Source organism: Cornus florida, unplaced genomic scaffold (genome assembly GCF_030987335.1).
Source record: "Cornus florida cultivar Cherokee Brave unplaced genomic scaffold, ASM3098733v1 CherokeeBrave_3.0.0_Hap2_Chr06, whole genome shotgun sequence".
NCBI classification, from domain to species: Eukaryota; Viridiplantae; Streptophyta; class Magnoliopsida; order Cornales; family Cornaceae; genus Cornus; species Cornus florida.
The window spans coordinates 101,064,535-101,085,061 of record NW_026775576.1 but is presented as its reverse complement, the minus strand read 5'-3'; the positions used below and the strand labels follow the sequence as shown (position 1 = coordinate 101,085,061).

The following is a 20,527-nucleotide window of genomic DNA, read 5'->3' as shown; positions in this document are numbered from 1 at the left end:
CAAAGATGCAAATCAAGGTGCCGTATAATTTTTCTTTTTCCATATAAGAATTACTATAATGTTCTTAAAATTGGAATCCTAAAAAATTAATTCAAATTTTGAATTCATTTTTATCCGATTTGAATTCGTACAAATTCCATGGTGGTGTTTTTGTCACTTTTGTGTATTGTTGTGGGCTACAGCCCTAGCGGGCTGAACCTTTGTTTTGAGGCTGGGTTGACAATTCTGGCTCTAAAGCTGGGCCATGTCAAACTCTGGGCACTACAGATTTGAGTGATGGGCCTAGAGGAACTTGTGGCACTCTTTAGTTTAAATGTCTGGGGGTTTCAAAAGATGGGCCAGAATTGATTTGGAACCATAATGAGGCCCATTACAGTGACCAAAATTTGGTGAAAAATTCACATCTGACACGTCATCTCGCGTTTTTTTATCCTTTCAATGCACCATTTGGTCCCTTCAGCTGAAATTGAAATTTTACCTCTCTCTCTCTCTCTAGAATTTCCAATGGCGGATCAATTTGCGAAAGGCATAGAATTCGAGAAGAAAGCAGAGAAGAAGATCAACGGCTGGGGTTTATCCAGTTCGAAGTACGAAGATGCTGCTGATTTGTACCAAAGAGCCGGCAATTGCTTCAAACTCGACAAGTCATGTACTCTCTCTCTCTCTCTCTTTCTATCTCTCTCTCTCTCTCTCTCCCCCTTCGATTATGTGGTTTTTAGTTTTAGGGTTACTGTTTCGATGCGGTTGTTACTTTTGAAGTTTCTTTGAATTCATTTCGTGTTGGAATAGTGTTTGCGTTGTGTTAGATTATGCTTTGTCTTTGCATAATTTGAAGTCAATAATTTGTTGACTTGTAAAAACCCTGTTTGGTTGCCAAGAATTGAGAAATAGAAATCGGATCTTATATTTCACTCCGAGGAAATCAAAAGCTTGTCCAAATTAAGCTAGGGAGATTATTTTCACGCTCTAATTCACTTTTCTTCACCGGCACTTGTAACGATCCTAAAATGATACAATTTATAAAAAAAAAATTCGGCATGAATTCTACTAAAAAAGGCTCCTACGACAACCTGCTTAAATACATAAAAATGCTGTGGCCTCTCTTGGACTTTCAAAATTTATCTAACCTGTCCCAACACACAATGCAAATGGTATAAAACATTCCCAAAACAACAACATCAACAACCTCCTCAAAATAGCCCATCATCATCATCCCATTCATCCAGAACAAAGGAGTACCTGTCTTATTCATAGTCCCATGCTCACATACTAGAATTTTACTCCAATTACATCAACTTACAGTCTATGAAGCAAAATTACAATAACAAGAGTTTATAAGTCTCCGTACCGAATATAACAAACTGAGATTTTACAAAAAAAAAAAATGATGGGACTTAGATACAAAAATAGCAAAATGATATTCTATCCAAATTAGGCCTGTGGTGAAACGTCATCTGCCACTTCTTTCCCATGTCCTGAGAAATGTTAAATAATAGGGCGAGCATAAAGCTCAGTAGGTGGTGCCTAAGACACACCTCTTGCGACCCCGTGAATCCAAACAATGAATAGAAATATAGAAAACGGGATCATGCTATGTCAAGAGAAAATACAACAATTACAAGGCCAAAATGGACAATATTATGCTATGGAATGCTATGCCATGCTATGTCGTTCCCCATTTTCAAAATTTCTTCCATTTCTTCACTTTTCAAACCGTTAATGTAACCCGTCCCTCGGTGACCCCTTGGCGACGTGAGAAAATGATTGGCTACTGTTCCTGACCCTTGGTAACCCCGCGGCGTCATTTGGGGCCCAGATAGCTCAACCACGCTAGGGCGATTTTTCTAATTCCCTCTAAGTTACATTAACACCACGGACCCTCAGTACCCCCTTGGCGTCCGGGTTTTTCACAAAACTCTTTAATCAAAACTTTATCCCAAGAATTCCCCTTTTCATGCCCATTGTTATGCATGAATGTCTCATACTTTCCAATGCCATGTAGAATAAAGGATTTTATTTTTTATTTTTTATTTTTATATACAATTCACAAATCAACGTAAGATTTTCATATTTCACAAATCAACACACTTCCATATTGCAAATTCTAGCAAATTAATCATACTAGGCATGGAATATAATCATTTAAACATGCTTTCTCAAGCAACATCAACTAATACACATAATCGTATCTCAAATATAACATATAGTAAATATCTCATGAAATATATACAAATCAAGCATGTTATAACACAATTTATGAAGGACTAATTCACAACAATGCAAGAGATTGTAAATTAAACATCCCTAGCTCCAAAATGGTGAAAACCCCCAATTTTGTGCCCTAATTTCGAAAATCCTACGATGCACCAAAGAAGAAATTGTTTACACCCACTTGAAGATCTTGCCGAGCTGTTCGTTTTGTCGCAAACGGCACTATCAAATTCCCAATGAAAATAGCTAGATTGAGGCTTTTATGTTTGAAGGAAGAAAAGAGAGAGAGAGAAATGGCAGAGAGAGAGAGATAATCCACAAAGAAGAAAAGAAAAGGCAGAATGGGTCTGTAATGACCCATTAGTCATTGTAATGACTTAAAATAGGAGTGGGTGCCACGGCTTATTAAAAAAAAAATTACTTTTAACAGTATTACTTATAATAATAATAATAATAATAATAACCAATTGAAACATTACAGCACTCCACTTGAATTTTATAATAAATGAAATAATAAAATTAGTATAGTGGAAGAGTATTATATGTATTAATATATGAGTGCAGTGGTGATACACTCTCCCGATTCGGAGTCCGAACTGGGATAGAGGGGCTTGGACTCTCTGAATTTAGAGAGAGAATCATTTCTGGTTGACTCAAGTGGGTAAGAACTTGGTCCTTCAGGGAAGTATCGGGTCTAAGGTTTGAATCTTCTTGTGAGCAAATGATTCCTTAAGGTGGGTGTGTGAATATCAATTAGGAAAAAATAAAAACATTTTTATAAAAAAGCAAGAGGGAATATTTTCTGTAACCCACTCTAGACATAGGGAGGGATAGTTTTTGTTATATGGTTTCTATTACTCTGCCCATTTCATAAAAGTATAGAATCAGGTTTAACAACAACAACTCAAAATTGATGGAATCCTTTCTTAAAATCCATACATGTATGTATGGGACTTACTGCTGTAACTAGTTTATCGAAAAAAATACATATCCATACTTTTTCACCACGAGAGTTTTCGTATGCGTTCGTTCTTGGATGTTGCTCGATTGCCTCGTTTGTTTCAGGGAGGAACTGCGAGATCTGCATTTACTTACAGAGGTTCTTCGATCTTTTTGGATGATGATTCAGCTGGAAGAAGAAGGGAGGATCTCCGTTCGTGTTTGGTTGGGAAATTTGATAAGGAAGTGGGTGATAGGGCTCAAATCGCGGCTTGGGCTTCTCGTGTTTGGAAGATTTCCTCCGGAGTGGTTGTTTCACCTCTGCCGGATTCTCTGTTGTTCTTTCGATTCCCCTTTCTGGCAGAGGCTTCTCGTGTGCTTAAAGAAGGTCGCCATGAATGGGGGACGACAATTTTACGAGTGGACAAGTGGAGTTTCGGGGTGGGGTGTTCTGGAGTGATGAAGGGTATGGGGTTGAAGGTGGTGACGTTGTATGGTCTTCCTCTTCACTTATGGAGTCATGCCTTGTTTGTTTCAGTCGGTGATTTGTGCGGAGGGTTTATTTGGGTGGATGCTAATGAAGCTGTTGACGCTGAAAGGATCCGTATCACAGTGTCGGACGGTAAAGTTTGCCCTCCTTTTGTTTTCATTCACGATGATAGGCTTTGCTATAAAGTGGCGTTGTGGGAGGAGAAGCTTCCCGATCTTGTCCCGACGACGAATAGTTTGGAAGGAGGGGATGGTTCACACTTGCTTAAGGAATCTGATCGTTTGAGGTGGGAATCGATGGGGAGGAAGGGCCTGGTTGAGTTTCAGAGACGGAAGGAATGGAGGGATGCGCTGTGGATTCGCAATACAGAGTGCTTTCGTCGGATGTCTTCTCTGAATCAAAAGGAAGGTTCACCGGCTTTGGTTGACCGTCACCGTCAAGCTGGTGGTCGAGGTTCTCAGAGAGTGGGAGTTTTCACCATCAGCCGGTTTTACAGAGGTGGGATTAAGGACGCAACTGTGGTGTGTTTCACGTGAATCAAGCGCGTGGGTGGGGGAGTGCTGCCAACCAGACACGTGGTTGGTGCTCAGGAGGCGGCCGTTCTAAGCGGTTTACAGCTGGAACCAACTCAGTTTCAAATTTTTGGGCTTCAAAGGCTAGGGTGCATTCTGGCTTTGGGCCTAATGTTAGCCTAATGGTGGGCAGGTGAGTAAAGTTTCTGGAGTTTCTACTTGTGGACAACTAGTTGGGCTTTCTTTTGGTTCTTTGATTCTGGGCCAGTGCAATTGGGTGTGGACAGTTCTCTCCCATCTTCTTGTGGACTAGTTGAAGATGCGACAGTCCATCCAGTTTCTGCTAATGGGTCTGTGGATCTAAGTCGTGGGCTTCAAAGTGGACTGGGTTCGAATGTTGCTTGTTCTGGGTCTGATTTGGATATGTCTTTTGGGCTTTTAGTTCCTGCGGTGACTAACAATGGTGAAAAGCAGTCCGGTACTTTGCCTGCTTCTTGTGATGGTCGTCGTCCAAAGGGGCCGGTTCATGGGCACCTTTTGAAGAAGAAGATTTCTCTTTCCCAATTTCGTAGAAGATGGTCAAGAAAGGAGAAGCAAAAGTGGGTGCCGTGTCCGCAGAATGCTTTTAATTCGAGTACGTCCATCTATTCCCATGGACAATCTGCTTTTTAACCTTCTTCTTCTTTTTCTTCTCACCCCTGTGAGGTGAATCAAGGGAGTGTGGGGGTTAAGAAGGGTGTGGTGTCCTCTGTTTCTAATTTTCTGTCTCCGGCTCTTGAGGACTGTCCTGCTCCTGCTTGTGTGGAGCGGCATGGTGGAGAGTGTTCTAATGAGCTGGGTTCCTCTCGACAGTGTGATAGTTGTTGTGAAGGAGTTTCTGTTTGTGTGGGGAAAGATGTGAGGATCAAGCTTGATGGGGCTACAGGTTTTGTTTTGTTCAAGGAGTTGCGGGACCATTTGGCCTCGAAGGGTTTGCAGTGTGATTCTAGAATTTCTAGGCCTGATGAGGAGGTTGTGACTCCGTTGACTTGTTGTTCTCTTTCTTTCTCTGATGCTTGGGAGGGAGATGCAGTCTCTTCCTTTGTTGAGGAACTGGGGCTGGTCCAGTGGGAGGGGAATGAGGTTGAGGTTGATATGGTTGTTCCGTTGGCTGCTATTTGACCGAAAGGTGAGAGTGGGAGGTTTTCTGGTGCAGGTGAGGGAACGGATTGTATGGAGGAGGAATGGTTGAGAGAGAAGGGTGGGGAGGTGGGTTCTCTTTTAGGTGCTTCTTTTGAAGGTAGGTTGGATGAGGCGATGAGATTGTTCCATAATGTTCTTGATACTCAGCTTTTGGATAGGGCAGGAGGAAGGGTCGGTGCTCTGATTGGGAGGGGGGAGAGGGAGTTGCGGAGCCCCTCTGATTTTGTTACTTATGAGAGGAGGAATAGGGGGTCCAAGGAGATAGAGAGTGGAAGGAGGAGTGGGATTTCTTCTTCATCTGTTTCCTTATAAAGTTACTAATTCTTTCATGGAATGTTCGGGGTCTCAATGACTCGGCTAAGAGAAGAGTTATGAAGTCGGTGATTCGTAAGGAGGGAAGTCATGTGGTTTGCCTTCAAGAAACCAAAATTGCTTCGATGACGAACTTGATGGTGCGTAGCTGTTGGTGGGTGGGTGGGGGTGTGTGTGTGTGTGTTGGGGGGGGGGGAAGATTTGTGGAGTGGCTTGCTTTGGATGCGGTTGGTTCTTCGGGTGGTATTCTGATTATGTGGGACAATCGGTGGGTCTCTTTGGGGGACTCTCAGGTGGGGCTTTTCTCTGCCTCATGCGTTCTATCTTTGTTGGAAGATGGCTTTCGCTGGGTTTTCTCTGGGGTTTATGATCCTACAGAGGATAGTGTGCGTCATCTATTATGGGAGGAGTTGGGAGATGTTCAAAGGAGACGGCCATTGCCTTGGTGTATTGGAGGGGACTTTAATGCTGTTCACTCTCCTTTTGAGAGGTCTACGGGGGGTAGATGGACGGTTGTCATGGAGTCTTTTTCGGAATTCATTGATAGGGTGGGGTTGTTTGATTTGCCTTTAGTGGGTGTTCCCTTTACTTGGTCTAGTGGGCGTTTTCTTCCTACCTTCTCTCGTCTTGACAGGTTCCTTGTGTCAAGTGATTGGGAGGAGAAGTTTTCCGATGTTGTTCAGGCCACATTGTCCTATTTTTGATCATGTCCCTTTGGTTTTGGATTGTGGTGGTTTGCGTAGCAGAAGATCCCCTTTCAGATTTGAGAATATGTGGCTTCGGGCTAAAGGCTTTCTGGAGCGTATTCGATCCTGGTGGGTGGAGTATGGTGTGGTTGGCACCCCAAGTCATTCTCTTGCTTGTAAGTTTCGTCTTTTGAAGAATGATTTAAAAGTCTGGAACAAAGAGGATTTCGGTAATTTGGTGTGGAGGAAAAATCGTGTTTTTTCTGAGATTGCTAAGATTGATCAGATGGAGGGCCAGGGCAATTTGGTGGAGTCCCTGAAACTTAGGAGGGTGGAGTGTCAGGCGGAGTTTGCTAAAATTGCTGTCATGGAGGAGATTTCGTGGAGGCAAAAGTCTCGAGCCTTGTGGCTTAAAGAGGGCGATAATAACACTAAGTTTTTTCATCGGCTTGCCAATGCTCATAGAAGGGGCAATCACATTGGGAGGATCCGGGTGGATGGGGTGACGTTTTGTAAGTAGGAGGTGATTTGCAAGGGTATTGTCGATTTTTGCTTGATGTTGTTTACAGAATCTGTTGGTTGGAGACCTTTGCTTGCAGGGCTTCATTTTGACTCTATTTCGAGCGAGGAGTGCTCTATTTTGGAGGAGCCTTTTTCTGAAGAGGAAGTTTTGTCTGCGCTGACGAGCTGTAACGGGGACAAAGCCCCAGGTGCAGATGGTTTTTCCATGCGGTTCCTTTTGGAGTGTTGGGAGGTGGTTTGTGAGGAGGTGATGGGTGCTTTTCATGCTTTCCATGCTCAGGGCTCTTTTGAGAAGAGCCTGAATGCCACTTTTATTGCTCTAATCCCGAAAAAGGAAGGGGTGCTGGATGTTAAGGATTTTCACCCTATCAGCTTGGTGGGGTGTTTTTACAAGTTGATTGCTAAAGTCCTGACTTCTAGGTTGAGGAAGGTTTTGAATGGTATCATTTCTGATTCTCAAAATGCCTTTGTGAGGGGACGGCAGATTTTGGATTCAGTTCTTATTGCTAGTGAATGTGTGGATTCCAGGTTGAGTAGTGGAGATTCGGGTGTTTTGTGCAAGCTGGACATTGAGAAGGTGTATGATAATTTGAGCTGGAGTTTCCTTCTTTACTTGATGGAGAAGATGGGTTTCGGTGCGCGGTGGAGGAGATGGATCCTTTTTTGCATTTCTAGTGCTCACTTCTCTGTCCTTGTGAATGGGGCTCCGACGGGTTTCTTCTCTAGTTCGAGGGGATTGAGACAAGGGGATCCTCTTTCTCCTTTTTTGTTCCTTTTTGTGATGAAGGCTCTTAGCAAATTAATTAAGAGGGCGGTCGAGTTGGGCTTTTTGAGAGGCTTTCGGGTGGATAGGGATGCTGCTAGTCAGTTGGAGATCTCCCACTTAATGTTCGCTGATGACACTTTAGTGCTTTGTGATGCGAATGCGTCCCAGTTGAGATATCTGAGATGCGTTTTGATTAGGTTCCAAGTAATTTCTGGGCTAAAGATTAATGTCGGAAAGAGCATTCTTGTGCCGGTTGGGGAGGTCCATGATATCAAGATGTTTGCTCAGATTCTTGGATGTCACACTGGCTTTTTTCCCATTTCTTACTTGGGACTGCCCTTGGGAGCTCCTTCGAGGTGTGTGGGAAGCTGGGATCCGGTTGTGGAAAGATTTGAGAAGAGATTGGCGGGATGGAAGAAGCAATACCTCTCCAAGGGGGGCAAGGTCACTCTGATTAAGAGTACCCTTTCTTGCCTCCCCACGTATTTCATATCTCTCTTTCAGATTCCTTCTTCTGTGGTTGAGAGAATTGAAAGATTGCAGCACAATTTTCTTTTTTTGGGGGGGGGGGGGGGGGGGGGGGGGGGGGTGAGTTCAAGTATCATTTGGCAAGTATCATTTGGTTCGTTGGGATTAAGTGTGTTGTCCGATTCGGAGTAGAGGTTTGGAAATTAGGAGATTGCTTCCTTTCAACAAGGCTTTTCTTGGGAGATGGCTTTGGAGGTTTGGGGTTGAGAGAAGTTGGCTTTGGAGGAGGGTTATTGCGATCAAATTTGGAGAGAGTATTGGAGGATGGAGTTCTCTTGAGGTGCGTTGTCCTAGAGGGGTGGGGGTGTGGTCTTTCATCCAGAAGGGGTGGGATGAGTTCAGCAAACATGTTCATTTTCGGATTCGAGATGGGAGAAGGATCAGATTTTGGGAGGATCTTTGGTGTGGAGAGCATTCTCTTACTCTTGCTTTCCCTTGGCTCTTCAGGATTGCTTTTCATAGACAGGCCATGGTGGTTGACTGTTATCATCTTGATAACGGGAGACTGACTTAGGTTGTTCAGTTTAGGAGGCATTTTCAGGATTAGGAGATTAAGGAGGTTACTCGCTTTTTGGATTTGTTGTACCGCCAGGTGATTACAATTGGGGATTTGGATTGTTGGCTTTGGGATCCTAACTCTCAGGGCCGTTTCGAGGTTTGGTCCTTTTTCAGGTGTCTTTCGCTTGGCTTTGGAGGTCCTTTCCCTTGTAAGTCTATTTGGCGGTCTAAGGCTCCTCTCAAGGTAGCCTTCTTTGCTTGGACCTCTGTCTTGGGTAAGATTCTTACTCAGGATAATTTGAGGAGAAGGAATAAAGTGGTGGTTAATCGATGTTATTTGTGTCGGAGCGATGAGGAGACTATGGATCATCTTCTGTTACATTGCAACATGGCTAGGGACTGTTGGGATTTAATGCTTGGTTTGTTTGGGATCCCTTGGGTCTTGCCTCGCTCCTCTAGAGGGTTGATTCAGGCTTGGAGAGGTTTCTCAGTGGGGGTTCTCATTCAAGATGCTTGGAGGGCTGCTCTTTTTTGTATTTGGTGGTGTATTTGGCTCGAGAGAAATCGGCGCTATTTCGATGGAAAGGAGAAGCCTTCTTCTATGCTTAAGTTTTCTATTATTTCTACCCTTTTTTGTTAGGTTTCAGGGAAAGATTATAGATCTATAGAGGAGATTGTTATTTTTTTGGCCTCTTTGAAGGCTTGAGGCGCTTCTTGGCCTTTTGTTTGTCTTTGGGTTTCGCTCCCCTTCTGAGCGCTTTCTTTATAAAATTTTACTTATCAAAAAAAAAAAAAGAAGAAGAAGAAGAAGAAGAAGAAGAAGAAGCAAGGGGAATGCAAGTAGAGAAAATTTGAGTTTTGAATATCTTCCCACAATAAGCCATGCAGTTGTATTTTGGGTTATAACCTCTTATGTAATGAAAATTGGAGTGATATATTTGAGCTCCCCCAAACCGCCCACTTTACTCTGTAACTAAATGGAGCACAATGAAAATGGATTGATATCTTCCTTACAGAAATAAGCAATTTGACAAGAAAAAAAAAAAGTTGGTGTTCTTGACAAAGCTCACGGTCCTCTTGCCTTTAAGATTGAAGAAAAAGAAAATTATAATAAGGGAACTTCTAAATCTACGTATAGGATATCTTATGAAACAATTATATAAATATGCATGTGACTGTGCATATAGGGTAAGTGCAGAAAACACCCCTCAACTATACTTTGAGTAGCATTTTTACCCTCTATTTGAAAAGGTGTGCAATAAACACCCCTAATCTTTTAAAATTGTGCAAAATTACCCCTCTGTCATAAATCTGACATAAATTATTACTGTAATACCTATTTTGCCCTTTTACTTTTTCCAAAATGCCCATTAAGCTGTGTCTAGGACCGAGACTTCAACTGCGTTAGCTATGGAGGATTCCGGTGGGTTTAACACTACCCAATCTCAAAACCCATCTCCAAATTCTCTATTTCTCTCTCTACAGTTCTCTCCTCAGATCTCAAGCACTACACATCTCCCTTTTTTTTCTCAACCTGAACTGAGAAAGTTGTTGAGTAGATTGAAAACAAAAGAAAATTAGGGAAAGTAATTATATGTTTCATGTGAGATGAGGAAGAAGACCACCACACACCATCTCTATTTTAATCTTCTCTCTTTGCAATTCATTCTCTTCTTGCTCTTCTACTCTGCTTCTCCTTATTCTTACCCCATTCACATCTCCGACAATGGCGGTGGCATAGACGCAGCCGGATTTCCCTCGATATTTGCAAAGTGTAGCTTTTGGCTGGAACCCATCGCCTCAGTCCCCAGCAACGGCTAAATCGGGTTCACGTTTAACTGCAGATTGAAACTTGTTGCCGGAAGATCCGAGAACGATTCGTCGGTGGGGACGAACAGGGTAATTCCAGCACCACCTTAACGGGCTTCACCTTCAGATACCCCCACGCAGCGGCGCTACCGCCCTCCGCCTTCTATACTGCCGCTTACCACCACCAATTTCATACCCATGGTCGCCACTCTTTCCTCTGCCATCTCATCGCGGCCGTCCTCACCTCGTCCTCTCTCTTTAGACGATATGCGCTTTTTGCTTACACTGAAAGGCGATGGTGGATGTGAGAGATAAGAAAGAATTGAGACACGCTCGCTATGGTGATGAAGTTGAAATGTGTGATGTGTTTGTGGTTACAGAGAGAGATTCTTGTGGAGAGAGAGAGGAGGGATATGGTTGAGAATTGAGAGGAGGTGCACAGTGGAGCGTTTTTTAGGTCGGAAACGGCCCACGCGATCTCTCCACGTTCAAGAGACCCCGTCAAAATTAAACGCTCCACTGCAAAACGACGATGCTTATTGTCCCTTTTAGTCTTTTTACAAAATTCTGTATTTTTAAATATTTTATAAAATTGTTGACTAAGGGTACTTTAGTCAAATTTGGTTTTAAATGTGCCACAGGGACTTGATTGCACCAAATTGAAACTTGAGAGGTGTTTTTTGCACGGGAGGGGTGTGATATGCACCGTAAGCATAGTTGGGGGGTGTTTTTTGCACTTGACCCCTGTGCATATACACACGCTCTCTCTTTCACACTCACACACCGAATTTCGACATGTTAAATAAGGACAAGATGAAAAAAAATTGGTCCTCATGGTAAGTGTCATTGCTACAAGGTAGTAGAAAAAATCCTGCAGTATTGACGGGTGGAACTATTTAAGTAATCATTTTAGTTTTAGAACATGGTGGTTGATAAGATACAGCAAAGTTTTTGCTTATTGATCTCTCCTATGAATTGCTATGCAGGGGATAAAGCTGGATCAGTATACATCAAATTGGCAGGTTGTCATGTGAAGGTAATTGCTCTGCTTTTTATGTGGTTAGCACCATTGTTGTACTACTGATTCTGTAAACCGTGTTACTGTTGGATTTATATTTGCAGTCGGACAGCAAGCATGAAGCTGCAAGTGCTTATGTAGATGCTGCGAATTGCTACAAGAAAACGTCTCGTAAACGTAATGTGTTCAGTCTGTTGACTTAAGGCTTGTATATATGTATTAGAATTTTAACTAATGGATTCTTTCAGATAATGGCAAGATAAACTTATTGTCCATATTGATATCTGATGCTCTGCAGAGGCGATAGCATGGTTGGACAAAGCAGTGAGTATGTTCCTCGACATTGGCAGATTCCATATGGCAGCAAGATATTGTAAGGTAGAAAAAATATTGTTTGCTCGACTTATTGCGTCAGATCTCTTTAACTCGTGGTTTGCTTCTCCAGCTTCCCCAATTTCATCATGCATAGATCTTCTCTTCTCTGAGCATTCAGTTTCAATAATGCTTAATCTCATACACAATGATGCTAATACGTGGTTTATAATAGCTGTATGGTGTAGGTTGTGGACTGTGTGAGAAAAAAAGTATAAAAATGCTTAAAGCTGTTGCTGACTTGAATTTACATTTCATTCAGGAAATTGGTGAACTATTTGAGGTTGAACAAAACTTTGAGCAGGCTATAGTATATTTTGAACGATCTGCTGAACTTTTCGAAAGTGAAGAAGCAACTAGCCTTGCAAATCAGTGCAAGTTCAAAGTTGCACAGTTTTCTGCTCAACTAGCACAGTAAGTTGCTCCAGCTAAATTGTATATTCCTCTATAAAAGATGTTGGTATTCTTCTTGTTAATCTTGACATTGGGCTCTTCCAATAAATTTTTTGTTTCTAAGGTCTCATGTCCTATGCACTAAACATTCTCATTCTCTTAGTTGGTATCATTGGCCTCCATACATCAAGTGGGGCTTGTCGCAGTATGGTTCTATCATCTAAAACTAGTCACCTGCTATTGTTGGTTGGAAATCTTCTCTATTGCTCATGGTATTTGTTTTGACAAACCACAACAAAGCACAAACATAATCGAGAAGTGACAGAAATGAAAATCACACACCACACTGAAAACAGAGATTTAACATGGTTCGGTTTATAGCATACATCCACGGGTGAAGACAGCTGCGAAAGATTTCACTATGTGAGGAATAAAAGAGACGTACAAGTCTCTTAAACCTTAACCCCCTGATACATTTGTTGTCTCTCTCTATTTCGGAATTCTCAATGTTGCATGAACAATACAAACCCTAGCACTCTTATATACTGTGTTACAATATAAATTAAGAACCGGGTCAAAAATAAATAAATAAATAAAAGAAGAAAGATCCAAAACTGTGCGACCGGACAAAAAAAAATCGGGCACAACCCAATAGTATTATGTAGTTGTGTTCATAGAGTTGTCATAGAAATATCATAAGTTACTAACACCCTTCCCCCCATCCTCCCCAGATTTTCTTTTATAATTGGAGTTACTGGCAAAGTTAAATTGCAAATGATGACTGGAAAGCGTAAAAAAAGACACGTCGATGTAGGATGTGAACTACTACTATCATTGTTTGATCTTTGTTGTCAAATAATCAATATAGCCCTAAAGAAAAATCATTTGAATAGAAAATATAAAAATAATAATTTTTGGATCCTTATATTTCTGTTCAAACATAAGAGAAATGTTCTGTTTCTCAGGTGTGGATTATAATAGATGTATAACTGTCTTAATCTAGAGCTGAAAATTTTGTTTGTGTTCATCTTCAGATATCCAAAGGCAATTAAGATTTACGAAGAGGTAGCACGGCTGTCACTCAACGTTAATTTACTGAAGTATGGAGTTAAAGGGCATCTTCTTAATGCTGGGATTTGCCAACTCTGCAAAGGCGATGTTGTTGCAACAACCAACGCATTGGAGCGATATCAGGTTGAAGTTTTGATATTCTTCAGCATAATTATATTTTACCCAATAATGGAGATCTTTAAAATAATAATCATAATAATTGCTTGTGCAGGACTTGGATCCAAATTTTTCAAGAACGCGGGAATACAAATTTTTAGCTGTAAGTGGTGGCTTTAAACAATATGAAGTGTTTTTTTCTGCTTTTTGGGCCTTGCATGCATTTCTTCATGTCTTCTTTTCATAGACCGTATAGTAAAGAGAAATAACTACTGGTTTGTATTCTTTTATTATTTTTGTTTCATTCAGTTAGGTACTTAATAATTTATTGACATTCATGATCCCAATATGATTTATTCTCTGTAGTTTTGTCATTATATTGTTGTCTGTTGACTATAAATGGTAGTGGCTGAATAGGGTTTAATTTTCTAATATGTCAGGACTTGGCTTCTGCTGTTGATGAGGAAGATGTTGCAAAATTTACTGAAGTTATTAAGGAGTTTGATAGCATGACTCCACTGGTACATTTCTTTCTGCCACTGAAATCTTTTTAATTGAAAGAATGAACTGCACAAAATCATGAAAAAATAACCCATTATAAGTTTTTACCTGAATGTTGGGCATGTATACTGCAAGTGACTTTGGTAGGATGGTAATGGTGATAATTCCATTAGAATTGACCATTTGCTAATGGTGATGAGCACATCTGTTACACATTTATTCCATGTTCTTCTGCTTCTGCATGCCGATTATGGTATATATTGAAGGAATTGAGGGCTTGCTTTGCCTTCTATGACAATTGGTACTCGCTGGTTTATTTCCTCATTTGAACATCTATTTTATTTATTTTATTTTTCAGGAGAACTAACATGGCTACACTTTTGTTCTCATTCCTCTAAATCGCTTAGCCTAATTTTTTTATTGGCTGCTTTGTGAATGTTGGCTGAAGTTGCCCAAGTTGCATACGAGTATAAGTATTCTTCTTTGTAGGATGCATGGAAGACCACCCTTCTGTTGAGGGTGAAGGAAAGTCTGAAGGCGAAGGAACTGGAGGAGGATGACCTGACTTGAAATTTATATGTCGATGTTTAGTCTGATGAAATATTACTCAGTTTGGGGTTTGAATCTAGCAAATGCATGGTGATTAGCAATAACTGTTGTTTATTCCTCTTATTTTTATGCTTGTTACCGGACCAGATGTATAGTGATGTGTATTTCCACTGGTCCATCTTGCATGTGTGCAGAATTAATATAGAACCTAGGATTATTTTAGGTATAACAATTGATGTGAAAGAAACATATTGATTCTTTTGGTTCTGATTCATGAAGAAGGGAGCTATTATTAGCTTAGTAATGTTTAATTTATTTTATTTATTTATTTTTATCACTGAACTTCTCTGCTGATGTACTTTTAAATCATACAGCGGGTTTAATCTTCTTATGAATTTGATTGAAGGTCGCATATTGGCTGCCAACTTAATGTACTCTAATCTGTGCCTGGACCTAGTATAAATTAAGCTGTCATGGTGTGTTGATGACGTGCAATGACATTAATAGCATTAAGGAGAGGGTGCTTGTGTAAAGTAAAATTGCTGCTTTTACTTCGTTTGCTTCTCTATAATTAACTTATTTTATTTGCTTAGCCTCGTTAGGTATGCGTTTTGTTTTTGCTGTTTTTGTTTTTGGGTTACTATAGTGTCGCTTTTGGTAACAAAAGCATGTTTGGTGCAGCCTTGTTTTATTTTACACAGTGCTAAAACACTTCGTGAACAGTACCTAAACTCAAAACAAGAAATTGGTGTTTTTGGATATTTTAGTACTATAGCGAGCCAAACACAATTGTAGCGGCCGAAGCAAAATTATACTTATTGCAACATTTTGGCTCACGTACAAAAGCAAAAGTTGAAACATTGTATCCCATTTTGCCCTAGATTTTCTCTCTCCTTTGGCTCTGGCGATTTTGGAGGCGACCGCGATATGTGAAGAAGACGCTTAGTTCATAAAAGGTACAAGTCCTCTGTAGCCCTAGACGTTTGATTTAGTGTTTTTGTAAGTGTTCTTAGGTTTCAATTTGTTCAATTTTGTCTTCGTGAGCAAAGGCGTCGATCTCATTGATCACCTGAAGTCACTTCTCTCCTCCTTCTCTACTCGAGGTCTGTCTACCGGAACTACCGATGCCCTCATCGTCAATGGCAAGCTCTCTAAGCTCCGAACCAAGCATGTGCTTTTTTTTTTTTTTTTTAATCTTTGCTGAGTTAGTCTTGATTCTTGAAATTAATCCAAAGAATTCTTGAAATTAGTTCAAAAGAGTTGAAATTATTGTTTAAGTGCTAGAAATTTCTTCTATTTGGTTGTTGAGAAAATATTTGCAATAAGATAAACAAATAAATTTAATCTATTTATTCTAATGTAAATAGGAGGAAACATAATGGAATTGAAATTTTTTAATGTATCATGTTATATAATTTTTTATTTTTTGAATTTTATTTTGCTGGGTTAGTTTTGACAATAGTTCAAAAGAATTGAAATTATTGTTTAAATTCTTATGTTTGGTTTCTGAGAAAATCTTGGCGAAAAAGATGCACTAAGTTTTTTAATCTAGTTATTCTAAGAGGAAACCGAATGGAATTGAAATTTTTTTAATGTATCATGTTATATTATTTTGGATATGTTAATGTATCATTTTTTTTTTTTTTTTTTTTTCGGTCTTGAAAATAGTTCAAAAGAGTTGAAATTATTGTTTAAAAGTGAATTCCTCTGGTTGGTTGCTGAGAAAATCTTTGCCATAAGATAAACAAAGTTTTTGGATTTCTTTATCGTATTGTAAATAGGATGAAGTGGTATGAAATAGAAATATTTGTTGGTATCATTTTTTTTTAATTGGGTATTTACCCCAATATAGGGGGAATTTACTTTTAGAGAATGTTCGCAAAGAAAAGAAATTAAGTATAATTTTGATATGGAGTGTGAGAATATATTTTGGTGACACTTGACATTGATACAGTGTATGTAACACATTACCAAGAGACATGCACTCTATTGATTGGAACATATATATATGGAAGGTGTTTTTTTGTGCGCGCGCGCAATATGGTTTGAGCTCATTTACCATAAATATCTTAATCCAAAATAACACTTTGAGCTATTATGTGCATGTGCTTCTTATAGTGTAATACAACTGTTATGTTGGGAACTTGGGGTTCAATTTGAGGTCCTCTTCTAAACTTCGGAACTAAACTTGAAAAAAAATTAATCATGTTTCAAACTTACATTACTTCATTGTTTACTGTCATATGCTATAGACAATTGGGTAATGTTTAACTTATATTCTTGGCATGTGCTCTCTGATGTGTAATGTACTACAATGATGGGATTCAATTTGAGGTCATCTTCAAAAATTTGGAACTGAACTTGAAAAAAAGGTATGCGTACTCTAAAGGCTCATAGAATTTTAATGATTGATTAATATATGCGTCTGACCAATGGAGATAACTCATTCAACTTGACTTTTTCATTTCCAGGTCCACTATATATTGTAGACAAGCTGGACTAGTGCTTTTGAGATGTGTTTTTTGCTGCAGTTAGAAGAAAATTGTAATATTTGCTACCATGTATTATTTACAGTTTACCTCTTGTAATAGATAATACAATTGAAGAGTTGTGTATAGAGATTCAAAACAGATTTATGTCAACTTTTAATATAGGTTCGATTATTTGTTCATTATATACAGGTTGTATTTGTATATTGTCATATTGTTATATGCAAGTAACTAGTTTTTATACTCTATTCATACAAAGAAGAGTAGTAGTACTCCAATGCCACAAGTCAGTGTTATTTCCGGTGCCATTGTCAATCAGTTTGGCCATTGTCATCTATGTATTGTTAATGCTTTGCTCCAAACATTTTATGTAGAACTTAAACTTGTTTAATAAATTTGTTGGTTGAATATTTAAGCACTTGTAAATGATTTACTCTCTATTCCACTTATGTTTGCAGTTGGGTTTGTTCTTATTTTTAATGTTGTGTTGGACTATACGGATAAAAAAATTGAAGCAGGTTATTGCAAACAATTTGTAAATAAGTTATTGCAAAAATAATATATATATATATATATATATATATATATATATATATATATATATATATGTTTGTGTGTTTAAATTTATCCATATCTATTAAAAATATGATTATTATTTATATATAAATTAATTTATAAATATACGTAAAATTTATAAAAATAAATTAAAAACAATGATAACCAATTTTTTTTTTTTTTTTTTTTTTTTTTTTTTTGAGTAACCAAACATATTTTGTTTTCAAAATTCTTGAAATGCATAACCTACCAAACATGTTTTTGTTTCCGATATTTTCATAACAAAATATCGTTTTCAAACGTGCTTCTAATTTTTTTTCCAAAATACTCTTACAACAAAAATACTGTTTCTATTTTAGCCAAAAACAAAGCTCATATCAAACGGCCCTTATGCTTCACTTGTTTGGCTTCACTCCCTTCAACAAATTGAAATTTGGTTGTTATTTATGACAGAGTAAGAAGTATATGCATGTGGATGTGGTGTTATAATTTTTCTCATCAGTCGGTAGTTGTAGCATGGAATTGTAATAGGTGAAAGATGGTTACTTTTTTTCCCTACACTTTTGAAATTGCTTTATAAAGTACAATCTGAAAATTGAAAACACAATAGTAAATTATTAATGATATGACACATATATTTTTCATTATATTTCAGAATGAAATTTATCATCTTTAGTTCGTCACTGTTGGTTTCAAATTTGCAATGTACCATTTGCCCTAAAGTATTTTCGCCATGGGATGCAAGGAGAGAATTTGAGTTATCATCCACCATACCATGTAACTTGATTAGCTACTTTCTTCGCAGAAAGATGCTGACCACCAAAAGAAAAAAGATGCTCCAAAGGCTTTTGAGCTTTCAGCTATGTCTCTTCAGACTCTTCTCATGTCTTTTAATTTGCAATTCACCCTTTACGCTCCAATCTCAGTCTGGTTGTAGGGAGAAAAAGTGGGGAGGATATGAGAAAAGTTAGAATGTTTTTGCAGTTACTAGACCAACAATGTAAATAAAAAGTGGTCATAGCGTAAGTCTCATTTGATGTCATCTAATCTGATTGCAAAATAAGCAAGAGATTAGAATGCTAGTGATATTTGAATATTTGAGTGATTTTACATGCCTTCTTAAAGGGATATTTGAATATTTGGTACTCTTCTTCTTACTAATTAGAAAAATAAGTGGCTATTTATATTGGCAATCTTAAAAAAATTTACATGCACTACCGAAACTTTGAAAATATAATATGCATATAAATAATCTCTGAGTTTTGAAATTTGACAAATTAGCTCTGTTTGTCAATTTTGACCATTTTTCTTATAAAAATTCCAAAATAATCTTAAGGGAATTTTAGATTTTTTTAATTTAAAAAAAAGAAAATTTAAGTCAAATAAAATATATAACAAAAATAAAATAAAATATATATTTTAAAAAATACCCTTATTTTTTATCTTATTTATTTATTTTTTAATTTTTGCTTTTTAATTTTTATGCCACAAGCACTAATCAAGTAATCAAGTATTTCCACCTTCAAGGAAATAATAAGCTTGTCCCCACAATTTTTAACTCTCTTTTAAATTATATTAGTTACAATTTAATTTTTGAATAAATTACACTCACACCCCCCCAAGTTTAGGTTAAAGAAAGGTAGTTACAACTTAGGCATTGTTTAGACAATGACACACCCCTAATTTGGTAAATTAAATAATGACACCTCAAATTAAGATAAAAGTACCTTATTGTCATTTGACTTACAAATTTATTAGTTTAACCTTCCCAAAACCGTTTAGTGAACACCATTTTAATATGAGTAATGATAGGAGAGTCGAAAAGGAATCTCCGAATTAGTATCGAATTTGACGTGGCGTGTTAAACAATTATTTTTTAGATACTATTTAAGTAAATGAGGTAAACAAAAACACGTCGGAAAAATCTTTCAGTGTCCTATCATTTTCCTTTTAATATATCTCTCTGGTAGAGCTCCTCATGTTTCTCTGTCTACATATATATATATAAATATACAAACACATGCATACTGATTGATTGGGAGATGCATCAAATTTAAACAGGCGTTAGGAAGCTTGATGTCAGTGTCTGGAGCTTCAAACACAGTGCTTGAAGTTGTGGTCTTTTTATTCAAGAATGTCCATGATCCAATTGCTCGGAAAGGTCATTTTTTCATAACTCCCTTCAAATTGATAGTCATCCATTTTTCTTTATATATATAATTATGTATATCAACTATAACATTAATCCTCACCTTAATTAAAATTTTGAAAATTTCATGTCCAACAGTTTATTCTTCGTTTAAATCATACACAATATTATGGTAATTGCTATCATTGTTTTATTGATTTTTCTATGTACCTTTTATTTTTATTAATAAATTTTCAAGGTTCCGGCCCAATTCTCTAGTCGCCAAACTGTGAGAAAATGGGATTATTGGCGCATATATAATCGTGCACAAAAGCTCTCTAAACCAGGTTTACGGTTTACCTTATCATTTTTTACTTAAACAAGTTACTTTTTTTTTGGAAACTGTTAAATTACTGTTGAGATATGAGTTTTGGACTACAAGGTATTACGCTGTTATTCCATTTGGTCTCTAGAAGTATGTATTTTTATTTTTTCTTTTGGGGTCAAGTAGTTGGAAATGGAAATTAACAGTTTATGGAGTTATATTATAGTACATCAACTTGTCTTGTGATCATAATTTGTGTACACTACTACTGTTATTATGTAATCATCGGATTCATATTAATTTAAATAAGTGAATTCATAAATTAAAGGATAATAAAATGCTTTTACGTTGATTTGGGGTGTCCTTCAATTTATTAAATTTAGAGGTGCCATTGCTTAAAAGGTGCTTAACTTATGACCACCTCTTTAACCCAAATTTGAGGGTGCAAGTGTAATTTATTCTTAATTTTAAATTTTTATTTTTTTATTGTTAAAAAAATTATACTTTAATAAAGACAGTCTTCTACTGAAGAAATAAATAAAAGATCAGATCATTAAACCTGCTCATTTCTTTTA

General features: G+C 37.9%; 1 protein-coding gene across 1 annotated transcript; it reads left to right on the top strand.

Annotated features, from left to right (window-relative positions):
- Positions 1-447: 447 nt before the first annotated feature.
- On the top strand, positions 448-14,755 carry LOC132313382 (alpha-soluble NSF attachment protein-like). Its single transcript, XM_059812123.1, has 9 exons — positions 448-649; positions 11,442-11,491; positions 11,578-11,650; positions 11,772-11,851; positions 12,108-12,259; positions 13,273-13,432; positions 13,521-13,568; positions 13,846-13,926; positions 14,396-14,755. Exons 1-9 carry the CDS (start codon positions 505-507, stop codon positions 14,474-14,476), a joined length of 870 nt encoding a protein of 289 aa, XP_059668106.1. The 5' UTR covers positions 448-504; the 3' UTR covers positions 14,477-14,755.
- The last annotated feature ends 5,772 nt before the right edge of the window (positions 14,756-20,527 follow it).

Excerpts from the sequence above, each read along its gene's own strand:
- LOC132313382 (XM_059812123.1), top strand. The coding sequence starts at position 505 with ATGGCGGATCAATTTGCGAAAGGCATAGAATTCGAGAAGAAAGCAGAG. Across the intron at positions 650-11,441 it reads CTTCAAACTCGACAAGTCAT|GGGATAAAGCTGGATCAGTA; the intron begins GTACTCTCTCTC and ends ATTGCTATGCAG. Across the intron at positions 13,433-13,520 it reads ACGCATTGGAGCGATATCAG|GACTTGGATCCAAATTTTTC; the intron begins GTTGAAGTTTTG and ends TTGCTTGTGCAG.